General features: G+C 41.7%; 1 protein-coding gene across 1 annotated transcript; it reads left to right on the top strand.

The window, feature by feature from the left end:
• Window positions 1-473: 473 nt before the first annotated feature.
• Window positions 474-26632, top strand: SLC30A9 (solute carrier family 30 member 9). Its single transcript, XM_088131102.1, has 18 exons — window positions 474-724; window positions 2364-2537; window positions 4127-4180; window positions 5370-5469; window positions 7195-7287; window positions 8181-8263; window positions 10902-10960; window positions 12092-12159; window positions 13055-13157; window positions 14045-14100; window positions 15039-15174; window positions 16639-16678; window positions 18346-18417; window positions 18732-18839; window positions 20606-20771; window positions 21235-21364; window positions 23371-23484; window positions 25050-26632. Exons 1-18 carry the CDS (start codon window positions 628-630, stop codon window positions 25092-25094), a joined length of 1698 nt encoding a protein of 565 aa, XP_087987228.1. The 5' UTR covers window positions 474-627; the 3' UTR covers window positions 25095-26632.
• Window positions 26633-26843: the final 211 nt, after the last annotated feature.

The following is a 26843-nucleotide window of genomic DNA, read 5'->3' on the forward strand; positions in this document are numbered from 1 at the left end:
CTACTCCAGGCGGCCTCCAGGCCAGCCTGAGCACCCCGCGCTTAGGACGGGCCGGAGGGAGGCCCGCCCACTCGGGCGCCCCGGGCCAGCGCTGGTTCGCGGGGACTCCGGCTGAGCTCAGCCGGCGGCTCCGCGCAGCAACGCGGAGAGCGCTTCCCGCCGCCTTCCGCAGGGGCTTCTCCCCGTCAGGGCTGCAGCCCCGCCTCGTCCCCGGGGCCGGGGCCGGGGCCCGAGCCGAGCTGCTCCCACCTGGACGCAGGTGACACGGGCCGCCCCACTTCAGGCGGCGGGCGGGGGGAAGGGCGCTCCCGCGAGGCGAGAGCGCGGGGGATGGTTTCTCCCGTGACGTCACTGCCGCCCTCCGCTCAGCGAACGGGAAGTGACGGACGCGGGAGGAGAACGTCCCCCCTTCGCCGCCGGCGCCCTGCGCTCGCCGCCCTCGAGGCAGACCATAGATAGGTAGAGGGCAGAGCGGCCCGTGCTCCTCCACATCCGGCTTCCGAGGCCCCGCCTTCGCACGATGGCGGCCGCTCGGCTGCCGCGGGCCGGCCGGGCCCGGAGTCGCCCGTGAGCCGCGCTCGCCGCCGCCGCCCTCCTTTCTGTCGCCGGTAGCCCGAGCGCGGGAGGATGCTGCCGGCTCTGGCCGCCCAGCGGAGGGGGTGGCGCTGCGTGTACCAGCTCCGCCTGCTGCGGCGGCGCGGCCGGTTCCTGCCGGCCTGCCCCGGTGAGTCCAGCTTTGCTTCCCCTCCAGCCCAGATCCCGGGGGCCCGGTCGGTCCGGGGGGCGCTCTGAGCCCGGAGGGCCCCGGGGAGCGGGAGGACGCGGCGACCGACGCCGGGGCCATCAGTGGGGCCCCTCGTGGCCAGGCTGCGGCCCGGCGGTGGGCCGTGCCTCCGGGCCCAGCCCCGCAGGCGTCAGTTCGGCCCCGCGCGTCTTCCTCGCCGCGCGTGTTGCGGCGTGGCGCCGAGGGGCGCCGTCGGTCGGCGCTCCGGTGTCCCGTCAGCGTCAATACGGATTTTGGCCGGTGTCCGATCCGGCTCCTGTTTTGCTGCTGGCGGGGCTGCAGCTCCGGAGCTTTGTGGGAAGAGCGGGGGCGCGGCGCTTTGCAGGCGCAGATTTATTTCAGCCTGCGAGTACAGCCGCTTCGGGTCGTTTTTTTGTACATCAGCAGCTGCAAAGGGAAGGAGAGGAGAGGAGAGGAGAGGAGAGGAGAGGAGAGGAGAGGAGAGGAGAGGGCTCTCTTTAAAGACGTCTGTGCCCGGCTGAGGAACACGTCCTGCCTTAATGACTCGTTATTCACAAACCTTTCTCTGAAACGGAAGCTACTTTTACTGCATCCCGTTAGCGAGCATAATAAAGGAACTGTTTACGAGGAGTGGGATTCGGGGAGTGTGAGAATGAAGCGAATAAACCTAGTTTTGGAGAAATGTTTTGTTACGCTGCAGAATGGTTCAGCAATGTTAACATTTATTTCCTAATTATGTGTAAGATCCAAAACTATGTTACCTGGTACTGTTAGCAAAATTTGAGAGTTTCTGACTCTCCCCAGTTAGGATTCAGTCCAGCAGAAGATCAGACATGAAAACACCAGCTGAGATTTTAAAGTTTTATTAAAAGCCGGCCAATAGAGTCAGCTGGGGTCTCCCCTTAAGACAGAGAAGAGCCCCGGTCACACCCAAAGAAGAAGATTTTATGCATGTTTCTTACAAAGAGGTACAGAAATTAAGAAATGATTGGCTGAAATTGGCATAAGTTTTGGATCCTCCTTATTATTGGGGGAAACTTATCTTCCTGATGACCTGTTGGTTACTAGTCAGAGTTCGGGGCACCCCCCTTTGATCTTCTGAATTTTATTGTTTCCTAGAATGCAGATTGGGGTCACTTTCTCCCATATCTTTTATGGCCTCGACACTTTGGGAGACAGGATGTCTGCCTAAAGCCTTTCAACATAACAGAAATGAGGGAAATGTGTGAAGGTTCATGAACATCAGTTTCCTTGTTATCCCTTTGGTTTTCAAATGTAAGGAAATAAAGATGAGAGAAACTGGGAGCCCTTTTTCATAAGGTTTCAGTATCTCTCCAGCTTTCTCTTTATTTCCTTTGTCCAGGACTGCTGCTTTGTTTGTGCTGTATCAGTTTTAATGATGACCAATGCCCCATTTGGGGAAAATTCTGTATCTCTTGTAAATTATTTTCCCACTGTTTAGCTGTTCTCCACAACATTCCCATTGTCCTTTGGTAAACCCATATAGTAAACATTTCAATAATCATAGCAGTGTGATGTCTTCTCGCCCAGTTTTTAGTATTCCCCAAGGTGTTTTGCTGCCTTCTAAAACTATTGTCAACTTTCCTGTTTCCATCAGGGTGGCAAGTACCCCTTAAACCTGGAAGTCTCTTGGCCATTCTACCAGGTAGCCGTCTGCCTCATCCCTCAAGTCAAGTAAGAGTTTATTCCTCTACTGATCAGAAGAACAGCACAAGAACACAAGATGCAATTTCTTCAGCCTCAGAAGGTAGTACACAGAAAACAGCAACTGGTATGTTCATTTCATTTAGATCCTGCATTTCAGGGGTCAGTATAGTTGTCAATATTCACTCCAGAGATTTCTTTGATGGCAGTGCTGTAGTGAAGTGCTTAGAATTACCAGCTTTAAACCCAGAGATTTCTCTTATTGTGACTGAATCATCCTACCTTGATGGGAGATGGCACTGCTGTTTCAGAATTTCTCTGGGTCCCTTATGTTTTCTAGTGAACAGTTTGCTCAGATCAGATCTTTATTTTGCTCTTTAAATAAAATTGATAATGCCACAACTAAATCCTAAGTTATGTTTCTGAAGGTTAAGTGTCTTATTGGGGAGATCTAAAAAACAGTATTGCGTGACATAGCTTGTATATGTGCTGTTTTCATGAAATCGGTTGATTTTTCATGAAAAAGCAACTGGCTGTTACATACCTGTTTGAGTATTCTTATGTTGTGCATTGATTTGAAGGGATCCTCAAGGAAAGAAGAAACTTGTTTGTAACCAAGGCGGTTACAAACAAGTTTCAAGGACAGCTTGCTGGAAAGTGCTGGTTTTCTATTGGGGCAGTGTTTTTCAAACTTGGCAACTTTAAAATGTATGGACTTCAACTCCCAGAATTCTGTCTGGGGAATTCTGGGAGTTGAAGTCCAACATCTTAAAGTTGCCAAGTTTGAAAAACACTGATTTAGGGGAATTACGTGCTTCTCCATTCCAAAGTTTAGCCCAAAAAGTTCCTACTCTGTATTGGGACAAATAAAAACTCCTACATTTATAGGTCTATTCTGTTTAGCTTATTTAATGGAAAGCCATTATTGTGATATTTTTGTCCTGTCTATTCTATTTTCTGTAAATTCAAGGAGAAATTAATTCTTGCCTTAAAAGAGAGAGAGAGATTGTTTGATTTTAACTAATTCATGCCATGGATCATGCTTGTTATTAACAAAGACAGATTTTCTTGCCACGCTCTTGCATTCAGAAGACAAATCCTAATGCCTTTGGTTTCAGTAGAATTAATTTCAATTTACTGGTAGCAGACATATGGCAGGTGTCCAACTCTAGTGCATAAAACAACAGTATATCAACTTAGTTATTGAGGTCCTAACTTAATACATTGCTGTGATGTGGTAATTAAAGATGTATGACCATGTATCTGTGATTCGCTTTACTCCTAGTGTAGTGAAATCAGTGGTGCTCTCTAGTGCTTAGCTTGGGGTGAATAGTGCCCTAAAATGCAGCAGAATATTTCAGAGCTGGAAAAATTCTCATTTCATTTCTTTCTGATGCTAAGACTGATGGCCGTTGCATATATGGGCAGAATAGCACAATCTATTCATAAGAGGGGAGATCCTAGTTTCTTTTGTTGTGTCCTTACAATATAAAGGGATTCTTTGGTGGGAAATGGTGAGAACCAGTAAAAATTGGAATTGTGGAATAGAGAGGCTGTGGGGGGAAAAGACATCATTGGAAGATTTATGTAGAAGATTTGAAATTGCCTTCTGCCTTGTCCACTCCATTTACCAAATAATGTTATCCCCGTGTCTTTCTGTTTTATTCTTATAATGACGCAAGCACAACATTATGAATATTTCTTTTATTTTTCCAGTCCGAGATGCTATCAATCAAATTCCTTTCCCACAGCAGCCAATTCAAGTTAAAGGTAATTGACGTCCTCCCGTGAACATGCACAAGTGTTTAAGCTTGTCTTAGAATATTTTTGATAAAACTACCGAAGACGCCTAGCAAAAGCATAGTTGCTGCTCAAAACAGCAAGCTTGTTTTGGGATTGTCTCCTGTTATGCTTAAGGGGAAAATGTGCTACCCCATTGTCACTCCTGCTCAGATTCATTGGCTTTCATTTGTGGAGGCATGTCTGCTTAAATCCTTTGGTGTATCAGTTAAACATTCCTCTTCAGAAGACTTGCTATATAAAGCTTTTTGTTGGATAGGGCAATGTCTTCAAATAACTTGCATGTGCCATTGAATTATAACGGAATATGATGGTTTTTATTTTGGGTGTAATTTATTTTGCCAGGCTATTCAGTTTAAATACCCATTCCTTCAACAGTCTACATGGAAACATTGTATGTATTTAATTAAAAGAAAAAAGAATCAATACATTGTAAAAACCTTAAACTTGATAAAGGTGAATTAATTTCAGAACAGTGCAGCCTATAGCTGTGAGTGTACAAGAAAATAAACAAAGATTCTGAAAAGTCCTGGCTTAGTAAGCAAACTATGGACTAATGCAAACTTTCTGTTTTTGTTGGACAGTTCTTACTAAACAAACCAGAGATAGCATTGCTGAAATACGTTGTGTCATCTGAACCTAGGGTTCTGACATATAACTTGCAAACAAGCCATGAGTATATGTAAGGGCTTACTCTTATAAAGCATGGCTTGATTGGGAGTAAAAAACCAGGATGTTTTGGTTCAGAAGACATGTTAAGCAAATCATTTCTGGTATGCTTAGCTACCCGTGGGAGGATCCAAACAGCAGAATTATCTGTATTTACCAACAAGGGTCAGACTAGAATCCTACTTATTCTTAAATAATTCCATTCTCTTAATAAATTCCATTTATTCTTAAATCAATTCCATTCTCAATTGATAATAACCTATCATTCCCGCTTCTCTACTGACTGAGAGTATGCTTTTGGTTTGTCATTCACTTTTCAAGCAACAGCTTGGTCACATTTAATTTCTGTGACAAATTAGAATAAATTTTGGTGGGTTCAGTCCAGTAGGTAAATATGTACAGCTCTTTTGCATTGGTGTCTTCCAAGCTACAGAGACCCTTTAATGACTTCAGAAAGTGAATGTAATGCTTTCCCCCCTCTCTTTTCAAGTGAAAGCTGTGCTTAAAAAGAGGGAATATGGACCAAAGTACACAAAGAATAACTTCATCACTGGCGTCAGAGCAATAAGTGAATTTTGCCTTAAGTCCAGGTATGATCATCTGTCAGTTTTTAAATTTGAATGAAATTCTTCCTGATGTGTTTCTCAAAGTCACAGCTTTACAAGTACCAATGGATGATGAAAAACACCACAAACAAGAGATGACCAGATTTTCATCTCAGGGTTGCTATTATTTGTCAGTTCAGGAAGTTGCCAGACTGAAGTTGCCAAGTATAAAGAGCTGCACCACTAAAAGAGAACATTGTTCAGATGTAATCCTGACATAGAAAATCTAAACGGGGTTTCCTGAAAACCCATATTTGTTTAACAAGCTACTGTCTTCCTGGAGCTTTCAGACCTGCGACAGGTAATCATAATTTAGAACTTGTATACGGACGTCTTCTTGTTGCCTAATATCCTGGCACCGGTCTGTCCTGATCCCATCAATGCTTCATTTGTATAATGCAGTAGTTTCCTGATACAGTACCAGTGGTGCTGAAAGGGCTCAGAAGGCCTTAGACAAAAAGTTTTCTGAAATCGCTTGATTCCCATTTCTTTTTCTCTTTCTCTCCCCAGTCCCATGCTCCAAGGTTGTTTCTTTTAGTCGTAGTAGACATTAGTGTAGCTTTTCCTTTCATGCACTTAGTTTGTAGAAGAAATTGGGCATGCGTTGCAGAGCAAAACTACAATTTTGACTTCATCTTCATTTCCGCAACTCTGGTTGGCCTAGAGGCCTTGGGGAATAATGAACGTCTGGGCTTGGCTGCAGTTTTCTCAGCATATGCCTGCTCTTTTCAAGATTGTGAAAGGAGGAGGGAGGAACCAAGTGCTAAAACCTGATGTGGTGAGGGTGGAAAGGAAATCTGGGTGGGAACTGAAGAGTTATTAGTGCTGCCAGGTGAATCTGTCCAGTATGTAAGATTTGGGGGAGAGACTCCCATTTCCGATGAAGTTCCAGCTACAGAGGTTCTGTAGCGGGGCCTTCTCAGAAAAAAGTTGCCCTCGTATGTTGTTTCCTCCCTAGTGAGTGTCTGTAAAGAAGTAAAAAACTAGACTCGGGGAGAGAGGATTTGGGGGATGTCAGTTTTTTTAGGTTCTGTCTCTACTAGTTAGTGCTATTGTAATGTATATTAGTTATCACTGCTGAGTTGTTTTTAACCCTCGTTTTCCATTTAACACTGTTCAGAGCCATTTGGAGTAGAGTAGCGTAGAAACATCAGTGTTAAAGAAGTGAACTGGGTAATGCAATTTGGCAAGTTGAGCAGGATTTCTTTCATACATACATACATACATACATATATATGTGTGTGTGTGTGTGTAAAATTAAGAACAGTAATAAGAATTACAACAAACTAAATTGGAACAGAAAAAGTGAAAACAAAAAAAACAAAAAGCTAAAGGTACAGTAAAGAAAGAAAATAGAAAAAAGAGAAAAAAGAGCAAGATATAAAGAAAGATATAAAGACATAAAGAAGTGGCTTCCGATGTTCTTCACAGCAGCTATAAGTACAATTATATTTTAACCTCTCTCTCTAAAGCGACACCATGAGCATTACTGCACTCTTCATGGTTTGGTCAAAATATTTTTTAAAATGTCCCAATAAATTGCAAAGTACTTGGACAACGGCCCTTTCGTAATAGAATAGTAACCGGCTTGTCGTAATTGGGATCCTGTAAAATGGATGCACATCCCAGGTGATGAACTTTGACCATCTTTATTTTCAGTAAATATCTTTGTTTTTCTCCTTTCAAGAATTCTTTTCTGTCCTTCAACAGTGATCTTGACCAGCTTAGAAAAATCAAACGGCGAAGCCCTCATGATGATTCAGAAGCTTTCACTGTGTTTTTGAGATCAGAGGTGGAAGCTAAGTAAGAGCATCTTTGAAAGGTTATCTTAAATAGAGATTTAATTTCTAATGCTTTCCTGTAGATTTCACACATTTTGCTAACCAAATGGTTAATTGGATCTGACTTAGTATGATATACAAACACGGTCAGTTAATTGCGGTTTCTTCAGGCAATGAAACCAGAGTTTGGAATCCAGGGTGTTGACCTGTTGTTTTCACTTGTGGCTTAGTGGGAATGGGGCAGTGTTTAATTTGTGTTTTCCCAATCCTCTAACCAGTCACCAGGTTAGGCAAGAATACTATAGAGAGGAAACAAAAAAATTGCCAGAAACTTCAGATAAGCCATATAAGCAATGCTTTTCTTGCTTTTTTTTTCAAAGTGGCGCAATTACGAGAAAGCACGGCTCATGTTGTGACACAGCAGATTGTGCATTTGTTGTAGTGGATAGGTACATTCTTGCTTTGTTGATTAAGGTATCCAAGGGGGAATGATGAAGGATTAATTGTGTTAAATCTGCTGTGATCCAGATACATTGCCTTACAACTCCCAACATTCTGAGAGATACCATTTAAGACGTCTGGATAGTTGGAGAAGGCTTGCTTTAATCATAATAAGCTTGATTCAGAAAGACTAAAAATTTCTTATACTGGTCTACGACTGTAAAAGACAGACAGACAGACTACATTTTTCTTTCAGGATTAGCAGGCTCTTCCCTTTTCATTAGCTTGGTTAATGTCATATTTCCACATCCAGGTATTTGAAATTTCCAGAGAGCATGTCACATATCCCCATTTTTCATAGTCTAAAGTGTTGGCAAGTCTATTATTGACCAGTATATTATTTCATAAAGCATCTGCTGTATCCATGAAAATAAATATTTATTTGGCTTTTTTCCCCTCCACTACGTAAAACAGGTCTCTCGAAGTCTGGGGAAGTCCAGAGGCTCTTGCTCGAGAGAGAAAAAGGCGCAAAGAAGCTGAAAGAGAATACATGGAAAGTAAGTGGATGCTTCTGGAAGTGCTTAAAAATTTTGATTGTGAGGGAAATCTAGTACAGTGGTACCCTGGTTCACGAACTTAATTCGTTCCGCGACTGGTCGCGACCCAAATCAAATTTTCCCATAAGGTTCAATGTAAATATGGTTAATCCGTTCTGACCCCTCCGAATCTGGTCGTCAACCGATTTTGATTGCGTCCCGAATCAAACTTCCTCATAAGGTTCAATGTAATTATGGTTAATCCGTTCCGAACCATATGTATTTTTTTTTTTAAACCACAAAAATATGACACAAAGTACAGTACGAAGAGAGAGAACGCTAACCTTGCTTGACGCGATTTCTGGCGTGGAGGACAGGAAGGCGGGTGGGGAGGCGGTTATTGCTTGGAGGGAGAGTCCCCCTCCCTACAGGAAGCCACAACCACGTGTCACGGGAGGGAAAATGGCCGTGGATCCTGTTCGTCACCCGATCCAGCGTTCGCGAACGGAGGCAACATTTTGCGAACGGTGCTGTTCGTGACCTGAATTGGTCGTGAACAGAAGCGTTCGTGACCCGAGGTACCACTGTAGTATATTTAATTGTGTTTTTATTATGATTCTGTCTCTTGGACTGAAATTAGTCTTGTGTTGCCATCATGAAGAATGTAACATGTATGGTTTTAAAACATGTTTCTATGTGTTGTAGGATGCAGAAAACCTGATACTGATTTTGACTGTGAACTATTTACCAAATGTATTTCTTGTGGAAAGAATCACTTTATTTTTAGATGAACAGCTTGAAGGAGGTTGTAAAGAGATTGCTTACCAAATCTGTAGATGATATGAAGCTGGGGAGGATAACTAGATCCATGAAAGACAGAATCAAGATTGAAAAGCTGCTTTCCTCAATATGGGCACTGCCCCCAGATGATCATGCTGGTTGGAGACTTCTGGAAGTCCACAGATTTGGAGGGGATCTCGGTTAGGAAAGGTTGCTCAAAATGATCTTAGCAGGTTGGCATATGGAGCCTCAACCAACAAGATGAAACTCAGTGGAGATAAATGCAACATTTTGCATTGATGTAAAATAACTAAGGCATAACTATAAGAATTGGTGAAGTTTTATTGGCAATAGTACATGTGAAAAAAGATCAGGTTGTCCGAGATCAGAAGTTCAGAGCCATCAAGGCAATTGTAAGTTGCATTAGGAGAAAATAATATCCAGTTTGGGGTGTGGTATCATTAGTATGCTGAGGATACCAATTTTTACATTTCTACCCTGGGCCATATTGGAAGTGCTGTGGAGGTCTTGATCTGGTGCTTGAAGGCTGTGAGGGACTGCATGGGATGGAACAGGTTCAGGACAAATCCCAAAATGGAACTACTGTCGATTGAGAAGTTTTTTAGTTTTAAGATAATTCCATCTTCAGCTCTGGAAAAGGTACCCCCTGAAGGAACAGGTATGGACTCACTGCTCCTGCTAGCTCAGCAAGTGTAGGCCAAGCCAGGAAAGCTTTTGTCCAGCTTTGCCCGGTGTACCAGTTGCAGCCTTTCCTGGATTAGCAGGCACCAGCTACCCTATCTCATACCCTTATCTCTCAGATTGCTGCTATAGGACTATCCTTGACGGTGATTCAGAACCGCAGCTGGCACAGAATGCAGTGACCCATGTCCTGACCAGAAAGAACTGGTTTAGTGGAATATCAGTATTTTGCAGCAGCTGCACTGGTTACCAGTAGGCTTTCAGATCCAATTTAAGGTGCTGGCTATTATCTAGAAAGCTCTCAGTGACTTGGAACCTTGTTACCTTAAGTACCAGCTGTTCCAGGTACAATCTGCCTGTTTAGTATGTTCAGGCCAAGAGTGCATGCTATAGATCAGAAGATAAAGTGGGTGGGAACTCAACAGCAAGCTTCCTTGGCCATAGCATGCACCCTCTGGAATAGCCTCTCCCCAAAAGCCAGGTTGGCCCCTCCCTGTCTTCAGAAGACTATAAAAACAGTGCTCTTCCAAAGAGCCTTTAGTGCAGAAGATGCCACTTAATTGGAAACAATTGCTTTTGGGGGGGCGGGTTGGGTTGGGTTGGATTAAGATGATGTTAGGTAATTATGAGTGTCCTGAATTTGTATTTCATGTCATTAACTATAGGCCTCTTAGAATCAGTTGGGTGATATCCAAGTAGAAATAATAGTTCTTTTGTATTCTGCCCTGGTCTGGCTACATCTGAAGGATTGTGAGCTATTCTGTGCCAAAAAGTTCAAAAGGGACCGTAATATAGTAGAGTGCATCCAGAACAAAGAGCCTCGGGTGGACACAGGGCTGTAACACAAAGAAGGAAAGCCTTAAACAATTAGGAATATTTAGTTTGGAACAGATTCAAGGGAGTCATGACAACTTTCTTCAATTTTTTTGATGCCAGACTTGCTCTTATAACCCCAAGTCTAAAGCCGCAGGCGGAAGGATGCAGGGGATTTGATTAAACACTGTAAGAACTGTAGAACTCTGCTACACAAATGCTTGGTTCTCCTTCATTGAAGATGTTTATGCTTTGACTGGATGGTCGCTTTTCACTTCAGCAAAGATTTTGATTTCCAGTTTACTTGACCAAAGGAGCAGCAGTTGTTGTTATTAATTCTTCCATATTTCTGTGGTTTTTACAGAATTATTTAGAAGCCAGAAGTTGTTGAAGGAATACAGAAATTTCCAAGGAGAAACTAAGGTGAAAAAAATATTTTTATACATTGGTTGTTAGAGCCTATTTATGGCCCATTTCTAAGTGCAAGCAATGATGTGTGCACCCTGGATTATTTTTGTTTCTACTGAGAATTAGTGTGAAATTTATTTTCTGTGTCCAAATAATCACCCCTGCTTTTTCTTTCCCTGCTTGGCAAAAGTCATCTCCCGCAGTTCTAGTTTCAAAATTCCCAGAATAATTATCTCTCTAGCTGAGGGCAAGGTGGATTACTTTCAGTTGAAATGATCTCAATTGCTAAATGCAGGTCTGGGCTCTGAATTGAGGGTGTGTATCAGACGGGCAGCCTTTTCAGCTTTTGCTGCATTTGATGCAAGGCAGTGGCCACACATGCCTGTGTGAGATCATGATCTGCATGTAGATGATTGACTATCTGGGCTGCAGGGAAAAGCAGGGAGGACTTCTCGGGGTTTTGCAAGTAGGACCACATGTAGTCTTATCCAAATTAAGCAGTGTTTTATTTGATCTCTTTTTCCAACTGAGTGTGTAGTGCCCAGTCTTTTGGACTGATCTTGAGTTCAGCTCTCATCCTCTTTCAGCAGAAGTACAGTTATTCATTATGGACATTTCTCCATTTGCTGTGGTTCCTTTCCCTTTGTTTTGCGTGGAATGATAAGCTTGTGTGTGGTGGAAAGAAAGATCTAGCAGAGTTTCCTTCCAGGGTTGTAAATAGCTGGACCTCGCCCATTATAAATCACCGCTACTATGCCTGTTAACCAATTCATCTTCTAGTCTGATTTATTAAAAACCTGATAGCAGTATAGGCACGGAGAATTCATTGTTGGCGGTCAGGGAGAATCATAGATTCTCCATCTTTGTTTGGTTGAGTTGGCAGGATCTGTCTTAGAAGATCTGTTCCTTGTAAGAAAGAATGCCTCTTCTAAGATGTTGGCTGCTGCTTCTTCAGAACCATTTTTTTTCAGATATAGATCTGGTGGATTTTATTTTAATTGCTAATCAATACACACTTGTTCACCCACTCTTGCTTAAAATAGGCAATATCTGAAATCATATTTGTATAACATTGCATTGTTTGTAAAATACATACAGAGAAGCATGTAGTTTATTTTAAACTACATGCTTATGTCTTTAATTCAGCCACGCTCCCGCGCATCAGCTATATTTCTGAGTGGACCAGGAAAAGTGGTGATGGTTGCTATTTGCATGTAAGTTTTCTTTTTTTCTTCAGGTGTATGCCTCTTAAACATAGATACGGAAAAGCGTAATCCTATATAGGTTCAGACTGTTTTTATTGTGTTGTGACATATTGTGTAATTCTGTATTGGAAAGCAGAATTTTACTTTACAAACAAAGCCTAGAAGCAAGATCCTAAGGCAATATTTATATGTAAGTAAAAGGGACCAGAAAGCACCAAAGAATTGAGGACAGGTGTATTTTCTGCAAATTATTGGACCATTTGCTATTATTGGACCATTAATAACTTTCATGTTATTAATTAAGACGGTGCTCTCAGGGTACAGTCCACACATGCTTGATATCTTATGATTATAAATCAGAGAAAGATCCAGTGCAGACAGAGGCTTCCCAATTTCTGAACACAAGAATTTTGGAAATCAGGAACAGCTGTTGGCTAGCGCATTTTGTGTTTCCTTCTCACATACAATTTTGTTCTTTCCCACACATAGTGTTGTCACAATGCTGCCCAGATTTCTTTTCTTTTGACCTGATTTTGAAACCAGTCTTGTGGTTATCTGGTTCAGACTGATGCAGACGTAATGCCAAACTTGGATAAACTATGGAAAATAGAAGGGAATTTGCACTGGGGAGGGAAATGGAAGCTGCAGCATATTTCCAGTCTCTAATTCTGGTTCGGAGGCTTTGGACCACTGGACCCAATCAAGATCCTGGTGCTTCTCACACTTGTCCCCACCCCCCATCTGCACGGCCTTCTGAATATCTTGGATAGCTCGTCAATCCGATTCATCATTTGTAAATCTGAGAGCGAGGATTGCAATGTGTATTTAAGTTTTGTGGAATCTTGAAAAAATTGTGAGTGTGTTGTTGTCTCCTTGTGATGATTTTTTCCCCCTCCTTCCACAGAAATGGCTTGAATTTTTTCTTCAAGCTTCTTGCTTGGGTTTACACAGGTTCTGCAAGCATGTTCTCTGAAGCCATACATTCCTTAGCAGATACTTGCAATCAAGTAAGTATGAGTTGCAATTTTGTATTTCTCAGATAGTTGATATGATGCAGTGAGTGATTTACTTCCAGACTTTTGGACTTTTCAATAGAAGAGAATCTCTGTAGCTCAGGGTTGCACTGTGGAGTCCTTGGTGCTCTCTGAGCTTGGTTGCCTGCTTTCAGACGTTTCATGACCCAACTAGGTATCATCACCTTCATCTTCATCACCAGGACTTTTCATTTTTACACCAGCTGAGCTTGGCATGGTATAAACTGAAAAGTGTGAGGCAAAGATGTATATAGATCACTTACGAGGGTCCAGCAAAGGTAGAACTGCATCTTTGGACTGCAGCTCTATTCTACGTTCCACACGATATTCTTTATTGTATTTATAGACAGCAGATATGCTGGCTTGAGATTTGCCTCTAAGTTTCATTGGTAGGCAAAGTGGTATGATGTGCTGATGAAGCAGGGAAAAAAAGCAAGAGGAAGTATGTAATTTTGGGAGATCGGAGTCTGAAATGGCAGCGTGTCACAAAATGCTTTGGTAACCCTGCATCAGGAAGAATGATAGCACCCACAATCCTCCCTGATGCTATCTTGAGGACCTTAAAATTAAATCTTTGCCCAGAGTCTTGTGATATTATGGCTAACTTAGTATTCCTGCCCCAAATCGTATGGTAATTTGGTGATTTTTTTGAGATTTTGACTGTTTTTCAAAATAAGGTGCGATGTGGGTATGGCATCTGCATGACTGCTAGAAATTGGCAGACATTAATGCAATTGCTTTGCTTCAGTGAAACTTTCTAAAATTAAACATTGAATTGACATATTTTTGTTTGCAGCAAACTGAAATACAAGACGCTGAATAATTTGGAGGTCTCTGCCCCATTTTCTTTTCACATACAGGCCTTGCTTGCATTGGGAATCAGTCAGTCTGTGAGGATACCAGATCAAAGCCATCCGTAAGAAGTTTGAACCCTTTTCTTTTTCCTCTCATTCTGAAATTGTTGTTTTGTTCAATTGGCCATCACCTTTTAAAAGCCCAAATCTGCCTTCTGTGTTTATCTTGTGGACATTTAGCTGAAGCTCAGATTCAATAAAATAACTAGCAGTTCGAGAAAGTAAAGTGGGCGGTTCTTGGTGCTTTAAGACAATCTGTGGCAAACAGCAAGTTCTCAATCCTCTCCTCACCATGATCTTTTCCCTACAATAATAGTTACTTTTTAAAATGGACCCTTCTGGACACTTATCCAAAGATAATCATAACTGAAGATGGAAGATTAACTTTCCTTCCCCACATGCTGTGATGCCTGTTTAGAATCCCAAGCTGTAAAGCAAAGTTTCATGGATACGTTTGGGGATATATGAGGGTCTGTAGCACTGTCCTCTCGCTTGGCTCCCTGGAATATTCCCCATCTCTGCATAAAAAGAATTCATTTATTGGAGCTTTCCGTTTATGTACCATTTATGGTACTGCTGCTCATTAAATCCATGCAGGAGTGAAAACATCATCTCAAAGTGTGGTGTAAATTATAGGCAGATGCCTAATCTGATGAAGCTAAAGCAGGATTAGGAAAGCTTTGCTGTGTGTAAAATTGCATGAATAAAGAACCCATTTTCTGAGACCAGATTTGCTTTTAATGCCTGTCCCTTGTTCAGTCCAATTGACTTCCAAACGAGACGCCAGTTGTGCTGTCTTCTGCTCCGCTGAATCTTGCATAGCCAATCTTGAGAATCCTTCCTCGGCGCCCTGCCCGAGGGCTGTGGGTCACCTGAGTGGCCAGGATACAGAGGAAAGGCGCAGCTCCCCAGCCAGAAGGGGTTCTCAGACTCTGCTTTCTGAGATTCCATTCTCCTTCCTGTGTCAAAGCGATGTTTTTTTTCCTCTCCCTCCCTCCAGGTATGGCTTCACAAACATGCGCTACATTGCGTCCCTGATTAGCGGCGTTGGGATTTTCATGATGGGAGCAGGGCTATCGTGGTATCATGGGATTATAGGTTTACTCAATCCTCAGCCAATAGAATCTCTTCTTTGGGTAAGTTGAATTGTAACCGGTGGTTCTAGCTGGATGGTAATGTGTGATAGTCATGAAATTGTCTGATTTTTTTTTTTTTAATCTCAAAGACTATAATAAGGCAAGGAAGTCTGTGGAGCTTTTTCTCTGTTTATAGATGAATGCTCAACATTTTATACACAGAAGAGATTTTGATCTTTCAGGCTCCAACATTCCTCAAACACCATATTCATTGGTGAGGAATGTTTATAATCTGGCAAAACCTAGAGGTCACAGGTTTTGCCAGTGATTTCTCATTATGGACGTTATTTTTAATTGATGGCATTTTGCATAATGATAAACAAATGTATTATATCATTAAGTCTTTCTCTCTCTCTCTCTCTCTCTCTCTCTCACACACACACACACACACACACACACACACAATTAGATAGACACACACACACATTCATTCATCCATTCATTGTCAGCCTGAATCAAGCTGCTGTGGGATAAAGACCTCTTTATTAAAGGTTATGGACCATAAACTACCGTTCTGATCCAGCACAGGAAGGGAGATAGTGATTTTCAGCTTCCCAGTTTAGAGCTTAAAGAGAGAGACTGGCCCAAAATCACCTAACCGACTTCCTTGTCTTAAGTGTCCCTGCTCCTAGTCCAGCACCTTAACCACTGCAATACCTTTCAGATCTGTTTTCATATATGCATATTTAGGTGTGCGTGTGTGTGTGCACACACACACATTCTGTTTGGTAGTGTGTAAATCTAGCAAATAAATAAAGTCCTTATGTTGTAGAACAGCAAAACATGTTAACATTTTCCATGTATGTAAAACACATTTTCACTTTTTCACTGTTAGCGTGTAAATATACAAGGAATAGCTGAATGTTTTATTCTGTGGGGAAATATAAAGGCTGGGGCATTGATGTAGTACCCTTACCTTTCTCTCATTGAGGTTCAGCACCTTACTGTAGTTTGAAGGAAAGCGAGGGGTGGCCCTCAGCAGCCCCATTAGCTAGTGTGTGAGTTGCAGCATTTGTGTGATAGCATCAGCCTGCGCATGTTGTCATTTGTTCTCCCTTGTTTCTCCCCCAGAATCCCAGATTAAATCTTTGGGCCAGATCCATGAAGAGATTGTAATCTAAGGCAGACTCAATTTCTTTCAGAAGAAGAGAGGGAAAATACTAAAGTTCTTCTTGATCTTGAATGTAATATAATAATGTTTGTGTTTGTAATGTTACGACTGACCATCAGAACTTGGAAGCCATTATTAACTATTTCCCCCAAAATAATTCTTGTTGGAGAATAATTCTTGTTGGAGAGCAGAGTGCCTCTTTAGATTTCTGAAGCTTGCTGGCCAGAATGTAAAAATATGCGGAAAGAGTTTAATCCAGTCTCAAGATGCAGAAAGTTACCTGTATGACCTATGCAGCTTATTATTATACCCAGCTAATTTCCTTACTTCTTTCTCCTATCTGTCACTTTCAGGCTTACTGTATTTTAGCAGGATCTTTGGTGTCTGAAGGAGGTATGTTACCTAGCAGAAAAATATGTCATTCCTTTCCAGTATGCAGTTGTTTTCTAGATGAATTCAGCCCTTATGGGTTGTCAGAATACTATTGATTAATGTCTAAGAATGAACAAAAAAACTAACCAGAAGGATTAAAAGGTTGTATGAGAATATATTCCAGTGTCTTCCAACTGATCATTGATCTGATTCAAGAAAGCAGACTCATGAAATCACTTTTCTCATAGGCTGGTTGATTAGCATAATCTGTTGGCCGGTAGGAAATGGACTGTTGATGTCAGGGAAGCCAGTGAATTTCTGGAAAAGAAAGGGGTGAGGTGGATGACTGTGTGTGAAGGAGGCTCATGAACCCCTTGACCCCAGCCCATGACTTGGGCAGCTCTCAGGACCAAAAAGCTTTACCAGTCCAGGTTATGGTCAGTTGGTACATACATGTGAGATATTGGCCCCCTTGTTTTTCCAGGTTTAAGCTGCGAGGGGAATTTCTTATGAGGCCAAAATGGAATTGGCAACCTTGGAGAAATCCAAGGCTTATACCAGTAGAGAAAACGATAGTGAGAAAATCCTTAGAATTAGCCTCCAAGCAGGCCATTGAAAGCTTGAGAATAATAAGTGGTCGTGGAATGATGGAAGTCCGAGGAGGAGAAATGGAGCCGAGCGGCTTAAGTCCTACGCAGCATCATGCTGCAGTACTTGGTCTAGTTGAAGTCTGCTGTGTGAAACTACTAACAAAGTCAGTGTGGTTCATCCACTAGAGGTTTATTTTGCCAGGCGGCATCTAAATACAGTGCTTATAACTGCGCTAAGCTTGATTTATAAAGCAAGACATTGGCAAGAAAAAGGATTCGCTGGGATCTAATCCAGCTAATTTTATGAGTTGCAGTACACTTCCAGCTTGAGTTCTCCAGTGTAGCTTTGCAGGCTTGTATAACAAGCTGCTTTTGAAACTGGGTAAATTAGGAACAAAACAGAAAGAGCCTGTGATTTGGCAGTTGGGGCTGTGGATGAAAGAAAAAGTCACCTGTTGATGCAAAGAAATGCCCAGCCAGTTTTAGTTTATCTGAAATCAGCAAACATCACTTGAAAGACATAGATTTCAGCAGCAAACAGCAGTTCCTGGGAATGGCGTGAGAAAGAAAGAAGCCCAAATTCATGGGCAACCTTCATTGCCACCTTCAGTTTCACCAAGAGTCCCATTGGAAGATATTCAATCCTTGTAGATGTCAGTTTAATAGTCTTGGGTGCAGGTCATCAGGATGCGTCTGAGCTGGACTTTGGATTCCTATACATCTGCACGGAAGCCCTGTAGAATAAGGAGTTCTGGTTCTTTATTAATGAATATTTTATTGACCTTGGATTGAGACTAGTCCCCACCACTCCAAGGAGTGAAGGGATGATTAGGCGGAAAAACTATTGTGCTTCCTTTACTATAATTTTAGAAAATTTAAGACAGACATCTCATTTTAAAATCAAGTTGTTTGGGGAAAAGAGAAGAACCTCCCTTTCAGTGAAATAACAATATTTTAATCATTTCAGAGCTTGTACCTAGTGTCTATTAATATACTTTATGGTTGATAAGAATTCCAGAATTCCCATTTTAATTGGTAACTTTTCTGTATTTTTTTTTTAATCTGTGTGGTGAAATAATTCTGTTGATACTGTTCCAGCTACTCTTCTTGTAGCTATCAACGAAATTCGAAGGAGTGCTCGGGCCAAAGGATTATCATTCTACCACTATGGTATGTATGTTTTAATATGGCATGAATTGGCTCATCTGTCACAGGGCAGCCACAACAATTTTTTATGCATTTGAATAATAATGATACTAGTAGTAGTAGTAGTAGTAATAATAATAACAACAATAATAATAATAATATCATCCCTAATTTTTCTCTACTGTTTCTTGAAATGTATTGCTAAGAAGGAAATGATTATTATGAAAATTACAATTCAGCATTAATAAACTGTGAGAGTTGGCATTTATATAACTATATTAGCCTGCATACAGCTCTCTGAAATTGTATCAATGTGATAATTTCTTCTTAATGTTCAGTTATTCAGGCCTGTGATCCCAGTACAAATGTTGTGTTGTTAGAAGACACAGCAGCAGTTCTAGGCGTGATGCTAGCTGCTACTTGTATGGGGCTGACCTCCATAACAGGTGAGTGCTTGTATTAAAGGAAAGGTGGTATGAATAAGCCAGGCTGAATTTTCTTATATGGTAATAAACTGGAATCAGTTTCGGTGGTTAGCAGAATCAATTATAGTTTCTGTTTAGTTTTTTTTTTAATATATAATTTTTATTGAGAAAAAGTGTTATGCAGGATTAAAAACTACAGAAATGTAAAGAAAAGATTAGAAAAAAGAAAAAGATATGAAAAGATAAAAGAAAAAGGGAGAAACAGTGAAAATCAAGGAAAGAGAAGAAAAAAGGAGAAAGAAAAATAAAATATCTAAAGAAGCAACTTCCAAACTTCTTTGCAGCAGTTACAAACATCATTATTACCATCTCTGCCCTCCCAAGTTACATATCATGGTTCCCTTCTTCCCATAAACAACCTTTTTTAATCAGTAAATCCTGAGATCATCAATTGATTGTTGTCCCTTTTCAGCAAAAACCCTTCCATAAAGGGTTTCCAGTCTTTTGTAAAAGTAGTTATTGTTCCTTCCCTGATCAGACAAGTCAGTTTGGCCATTTATAGTTCCTGTTTTGTTGAGCGCTTAAAATGAACTCAGTGGTATACAGAGATCCAGTCAATCCCTTTTTCTGGGTACCATTTCACAGTGCGGATGAAAGAATCCGAGTCTGTGGCAAATGTATGTACCAAGGAAAGTAGGGTATTCTGGGACGAAGCTAACTCTTGACTTGAACTAGGATCCTGCTCTGAAAGTTTCATTTTGCATGTCTGAATGCTGCTCCATGAAATCTTATAAAACCCCTGTAAACACAGCAGCTGGAAGGGTTTTTTTCATTACGCTTCAGTCAGTTATATCAGGTGATTTTTTTAATAGGGTTCTTGGAAGTTTTCCCTGGACACTATTAGTAGCAGTCTCCGCATGTGCCCTGTTATGCAGGAAGTGGAGACAGTTGAGTCAGAGAAGCAGGAATGTTCCTTCCAGCAATGCTGGGATACTGATTCTGTTGGGAACCTTATGCCCAGAGGGTTTCCTTGGCCTGGCAGCAACCTTGCCTTCAGGTAAAAGCAATGGAAGGAGAGCCCCTTTATTGGCCATACTGAAAGGCTGGTCCCCAAAAGCTCCTCCACTTTGGAGCTTATATTGGTCTGCCTTCATCATCACTTTCTCCATGTCAATTCCATCTGACTCACTGTTTATAAAATCCTTTCTAATGCCTCCACTACGAGGTTTGCCTGTCTGCCTTCTCCAAGCTGGCTTCCTCCTTGAGAAGGTCTTTGGACTAAATGAAATCTCCAGATAATTGTGAAATAATGTCTCAAAACCCAACTGTAACAATATTTCTTTTGGCTTTGAGCACTGTTCCATCCCCTCGCTCCCTGGAGGATGTCTTAGGCTGGCATTCCCCAGCTTGGTGCTCTCCAGATGTTTGGGGCTGCCAAGATGGGGCTGGCTGGGGGTTCTGAGAGTTGCAATTCCAAGCCCCAAATCAGGATGCAGGTGTTTGTCTCCATGCATGGTAAATCCTTGCACTTTCTCAGGGTAGTGTTTCCAGCTTCACCAAAGAAGATTCTAGTCCAGAAAGCACACAGCTTAATAAATAAATGCATTAGTCAGTAAAATGGCACACAATTACGCTGATGTCATTTTTTTTCCTGGATATGCTTGCAGGGTTTTTTAGGAAAAACAAGGCATGGGATTCCTTAGCAGTGTATCTCCCAATAGCAGAATATGAAAGAGATACTGAAGAATTTCCGCTTGGGATGTTCATTGGGTGCCTGTTCTTTCTAGGTAACCCCTACTATGACAGTTTGGGCTCTCTGGGCGTGGGGACTTTGTTGGGAGCTGTATCGGCGTTCCTCATCTACACTAACACAGAAGCCCTCTTGGGCCGATCCATCCAGCCTGACCGACTTCAGAGGCTGACTGAGTTACTGGAGTGTGACCCTGTTGTGCGGTAAGAGGACTTGGTTGAAGACCTAGGTTGCCCAACTGTGGGATAGTAATAACAGACCTGTCGGGTCCAGCCCAAAGAACTCCAGGAGACAGTGCAATACAGTTATGTTGTGTTTATTAGCTTCTACCTCAAGACAGAAATCTCCAGACTGAACTTAAGTTCCCAAGCCAGCAAGCCACAACACCGTGAATTCCTTAGGGTGGTGCCAGTCTCATCCTTTTTAAACTTTCCACGCTCCTTCTGGGTGCTAAGGAAATGCTTATCTCCCTGAGCGTGGCCTTCATAACAACATTCCATCACAAGACCAGATACAGCTGGAGCAGCACGTTGAAAACGTGGAGGGGAGGTTTTAAGGGGGAGAAGGGAGAATTCTTATCCTGCCAACGTTTTCTTTTTTGGATTGAAAACTCCTAATGGCCAGTTGTCTTTTTGCTTCCTCTCACCCTCCTAATATTTCTCTTAGAGCAATCCATGATGTTAAAGCTACAGATATGGGAATGAACAAAGTGAGATTCAAAGCAGAAGTAGACTTTGATGGACGGGTAGTTACTCGGTCTTACCTGGAAAAGCAAGACATTGAGCAGCTGCTACAAGTATGTTAAGTCAATGCGTTGCTTTCGACAGTGTGTTTCTTGCATTCAAGTGCACTGACTTTTTTTTTCTGTAGTCACACATTATATGTGCAGTTCCTCTCATGTTTCTATAAATTAGGCTGGTGGATCTTCAAACTGAATAGTGGGATAGAGAGTGTTTTTTATAAGCAAGTAAAAGGACAAAGAAGCTTGAAATGGCAATGTTTCTTTAGAGTTCATCTCAACGTGAGCATGAAAGGTTAACTACTGTCTTGCCTTAGAATGTTCATAAACATTCTTAGTGGTGAAAAAAAATGAAATCAAAGAACAGAAAACAGGTGGGCAGTTTTGAGAAGATTTTCAAGTGGTCAATCTTTTCTTCAGCTGCACAAATTCAGGCTATAATGGGAACTGCACGTTGGGCTATATCAGTGAACAGAACTTTCCATAGGAAGCTACCATGCCAGTAAAGAAGGGTTCCGCTTATCCCTTTCCCCAGTCTACATGAAAAGGTTTTTCTTACTCATGGAGAAACACATCCCTCACCTTTGTGCAGTAGATGACATAAAACATTATTACTTAATTCTGATGACTGTATAACTCTTAAATTCTAGTTTTTCTGGCAGATGCTTAGATATAGTAGCGCAGCTGTCAGTTTACAGCTTATGGAGCAGACTTCCAGGGTTCAGGACCATTTCTGTTGTCACAAAACAAATGCAAAAGTTATGGTATATATTACTACAACCTGAACTTTTTACTTTCTTTCCAGAAGTCTGGTAAAATAATATCTACAGGTTTGACACTGCTGCATTATAGAATCACCTATACATTTATGTAGTATTATAGAAACTCAGTGCTGTGATGATCTGATACCATAAATGAATAATTCTTACCAGATTTCAGCATTTTTATTTTAGGAGCTAGTATGACAAATAATGACCCCAAGTTATAGCTTGGGTATCCTTCAGAACTGCTTTTCTGTTTCAGAAATAGTTATTGTCCTTGGTCTGTGCCATGCCCTGTTAGAATAGCAAATAAAACTTTTTTTAAAACCATAGCATCCACTGTGGGTCACTGGTCTCTTTGACCTAGAGTGGAGCCCAGCAGAGCTCAATGGGTGTTACTCCCAGTGTATGAGTCTATAGTAGTTACACATTTTGGATGCTCAGGATCCCCAGCATCCAGAGCATGTTGTTGCTTGCACCTTTGAGTCATTGTTGACTCCTGGCGACTGCTTGGACATGTCCCTGCAGTCTTTTTGGCAAGATTTCAGAAGTGGTTTGTCCTTGCCTCCTTCCCAGGGCTGGGAGAGAGTGACCGGACCAAAGTCACCCAGCTGGCTTCGTGCCTAAGGCGGGACTAGAACTCAGGGTCTCCTGGTTTCTAGCCTGATGCCTTAACCACTATACCAGACTGGCTCTCTAGAGCATACTCTATCAAAAATTAAGCACATCTGATTTCCATGAGGGGATAGCTAATTGTATACCTAATTTTCGTCTCAAAATAAGCTATAAAAATGGGAGCCTTCAGCAGAATCAGGCGTTGTATATTTAGTTCTGGCATGTGACTTCAGCTCTTGCTATCATATGTTGTTTACAGTTGCCATATTTGAACTTTAGAAGAAGACATGGTAACATCTAAGAGTTGATTTCCATAATATGACCAGGAGTCTTTGTAACTTGTATTTAAAACCCAAATCTGTACAGATTCTAAAGTCTATAGCAGGCATTGCCTGCCAAAATAAAAGTTGATCTTTGCACTTTACTTGAAAAAGGGGGGAAAAGTGTTTGGGGTTCTAGATATTAATTTTGTAGATAAGGTGTCTAGATTGCGTTCAGCCCCATAGATTTGCACATCGTATCAATCCCAGTGTATTATCATACCAACTAACGTTGCTTCAGTAGCTCATATGAGAGAAAGACTGGAGAGTAGTTTAAATAGTTAAGAAATAAAAATTTTCTTTGCTAGGCAATAATTGGGTTTTATAGTTCCTTCTTTCTAACCTTTTACACTTTATCTTGCGGCAGGAGATCCAGCAGGTGAAAACTCTTGAAGATTTAGAGGCTTTCATGCTTAAACATGGGGAAAATATAATTGATACTTTAGGAGCGGAAGTAGACCGGCTTGAAAAGGATCTCAAGGTAAGTATTGGCTGGCTGGCCAAACAAATGTATGAGTAGATAAATGCATGTTTGATAGTCACGTTGGACTGAGAAATCTCTTTTGGGGCTCCAATAAGACAGTAGGCATATTTTAGGAAAAAAAAGAAGGCAAAATTTTGTGTTAAGCTATGAACTAGTTTGCTTTATCTTGTCGCCAGATGGCATGCATGCTTTGTGGTATAATGTATTGGGAAATTGTCTTGTACCGTTCCTGCGATGTATTACAAAGAATATCATATACTTTCGTACCTCTTTGTGTCTGTATCTACTTCTCTGGATCGCTAGATGAGGGCTCACAAGGAACAGTGAATGGATTATTGTACTAGAACTGGGTTTAGATGTTGTCAGCTATGAAGCTCATTCTGTGTTGTTGGGTCAGTTCTAGCCTCTCAGGCTAATAGACCTTACAGTTGTAGAAAGTATAACAGTTGTGCATGGAATATGTGCGCTACTGTGAGCTCCTTGGAGGATGGATGAAGGGGAGAGTATAAAAAATAATGAATGCATTTTGTATTGGTATATAATTGATCCTTTCTCCAAAATGCTCTCAATAGTGTATGTACAGGTAGTCTTCACTTAATGATCACAATAGGGACCGGAAAATTGGTTGTTAAGCATGGTGGTTGTTAAATGAGTCACCATGTGACCAGACTCAATTTTACTACCATTTTTATGATGGTCGTTAAGCAAATCACGTGGTTGTTAAGTGAATTCAGCTTCCCCAATGGATGCTTTTTGCCAGAATTTGCTTACCGACCACGTGATTCGCTTAATGATCATTGTAAAAAGTCACAAATCACGATCACATGGCTGCAGGGGTGAAGCGATGGTTTGTGACAGTCATTAGTGCGAGTATAAGTCATTAAGCACTTTTTCCAAGGCTGTCATAACTTTGAACCATTGTTAATGTGATGGAATGGTGTTATGAAGGCCACGCTCGGGGAGATAAGTGTTTCCTCAGTCCCCAGCAGGAGCATGGGAAGGTTAAGAAGATGAAACTGGCACCTAAGGAATTCATGGTGTTGTGGCTTGCTGGCTTGGGAACTTAGATTCAGTCTGGAGAGATTGATGTCAGGTTCAGCCCAAAGAACTCCACGAGACAGTGCAGATACAGTTCTGTTGCGTTTATTAGCTTCCACCTCAAGACAGAATCTCTCCAGACTGAATCTAAGTTCCCAAGCCAGCAAGCCACAACACCGTGAATTCCTTAGGGTGGTGCCAGTCTCATCTTCTGAAACTTCCCACGCTCCTCCTGGGGGCTGAGGAAACGCTTATCTTCCCGAGCGTGGCCTTCATAACACCATTCCATCACAGTTAAATGGTCATTAAGCGAAGACTACCTGTGGTTATACCATTTAACTTTGTGAAGGGGTTGATCATGGCTAAGCCAAATGAGCAAGAAAAGTTCTGAGCAAACCTCTCGAGTCAGGATTTCCTGAGACCATATTCAGCCCTTGGCTTAATTGTAAACTTCATTGCTTGTAATAAATGTACAATATTTTTTAAGTAAAATAAACAGTAGAACATAATTAATTTCATTTCAGAAACTGAATCCTGAAGTACGGCATGTAGATCTGGAAATATTGTAGTCTTCATGGAATCAACTTCTTCAGATCTCTTCTCTGGATCAGCTTCTTTGAGGATGGAGCAGCATCTGAAACTTCAGAGATCTCAAAACATCACACCTTTTAAGTTCCCTGATTTTCATGTTGATTGGTTTTTCCCAGACCATTGATGGCTTTCTTGGAACTGGCTACCTAGGACAATTGCTTACTGCCTCTTAACATATGAATCTGTAGAACATTTGCAACTAGACACTTTAAATAAGTTATTGAAATGTCTGTTTTTGAAAATACATCCTATATATTTGCTGCCCTATTTCAAGTGTTTTTAATCTGGTTTGCACAATCGTTCCTATTAATAAGGATTCCTTAAGAGATCCCCCTGTGTTCCTTTGAAGACTGCATTGCCCCTAGAGTCAAATTGAGGAATTCAGGTTCTGTAGCCTTTTATCTGTTTTTTTCCTTGTCTGAACTTGGTGACTGCAACGTTTCCCATTCTAGTGTCCTCCAGATGGTTTGAGATGATCACTCCCAACCTGTGGCTCATGTTTTACATTAGCATTATGATCTTGGAGCTGTGCTCACAAAGCCTATAGCTTTCACCCAGATGATCAGGACAGATTTTGGAGATCCCCCTAACCATGTGCATAGAAGCTGCAGGTACTGGAACCGTGCCAGAATGATGGGTTGGGCGCCAGCACTTGGGTTAATTTAATGGGTGGGCTGAAGATTTGGGGTCTCCCTCTCAAGGATCCCAGTCATGTGTCTTTACCTGCACGCCAGTCTTCCAACTGTTAACTTTGTGATACCAAAAGCTGAAATGTGTAAATCATTTGTTGCGTGGCTTAGCTTGTTCTAAATCCCCATTGTATTTTCTTTCGTGTTATGCTGGATATTATTTTTTGAGAGATGCCAGAAGGAACATGGGGAAGAACTTTCCACGTGTTCTAGCTCACGTTGAGACTGTACAGCATCCTTCCCCCAATTGGGTGCCCTCCAAGTGTGTTGGACTTCCAGTCCAAGGATTCCCAGCCAGGGTGGGATTTGTGTAGCACATCTGGAGAACACTAGATTGAGGAACGTTATTCTATATAAAGGTATGTAATAAATGCTAGTTCCACACCCTCGGGATGACTTTGGACTTGCACTTCTCACAATATTGCATTGGGTTTGAAACTGAGTGGTATGTTGAAAGTAGTGCCTGATAACTGAACACATCCAGTGTTTAAAAAAAGATTTAAATAATACAAAAATGGCACCAAACAGCATCTCAAGTAACAGTTTGGATCTCATCTTGAATGTTGAATACATTTATAATTGGTACAGCTTGCAAATGGCAGATGCAGCCTGACGGTATGAAATTTCCTCCTCCTGGGGAATATCACGATTATACTGAATGCAGCAGCTGTTTTGGGTAATCTGAAGAAGAGAAGTCATAGTCTAGGCATTAAATGTAGTGCACTGTGGGAGGTTTGAAGAAGTTGAGATCCAAACTGCAGATGCTTCAACTTGGCAGGCCTCAAGCTAATTGGCTTAAAAGGGCTCCCCCCCCCCCCGAAATAGAAGTCAGAAGAAGATGTACTCTAAAGCTAAATGGATAAATGGGGCTAGTTTACACATGGATTCACACTACGTGCTCCATACTTGATGTATGAACAGGCGCCTGATAGGGTGAGGTGGTGCTTTTGTGCAGCATTGAAACTATAAACCTCAGTAGAAGGAAATCACAACCAGAGGGCTGTAGCCATGTGACAGATGTACACATGCAGGGCAGTT

This window comes from Python bivittatus, unplaced genomic scaffold (genome assembly GCF_059951505.1).
Source record: "Python bivittatus isolate LINGU-HERP-01145 unplaced genomic scaffold, Pbiv_v1 ctg000970_np1212, whole genome shotgun sequence".
Classification (NCBI taxonomy): Eukaryota; Metazoa; Chordata; class Lepidosauria; order Squamata; family Pythonidae; genus Python; species Python bivittatus.

Excerpts from the sequence above, each read along its gene's own strand:
- SLC30A9 (XM_088131102.1), top strand. The coding sequence starts at position 628 with ATGCTGCCGGCTCTGGCCGCCCAGCGGAGGGGGTGGCGCTGCGTGTAC. Across the intron at positions 2,538-4,126 it reads TACACAGAAAACAGCAACTG|TCCGAGATGCTATCAATCAA; the intron begins GTATGTTCATTT and ends TTATTTTTCCAG. Across the intron at positions 5,470-7,194 it reads GAATTTTGCCTTAAGTCCAG|TGATCTTGACCAGCTTAGAA; the intron begins GTATGATCATCT and ends GTCCTTCAACAG.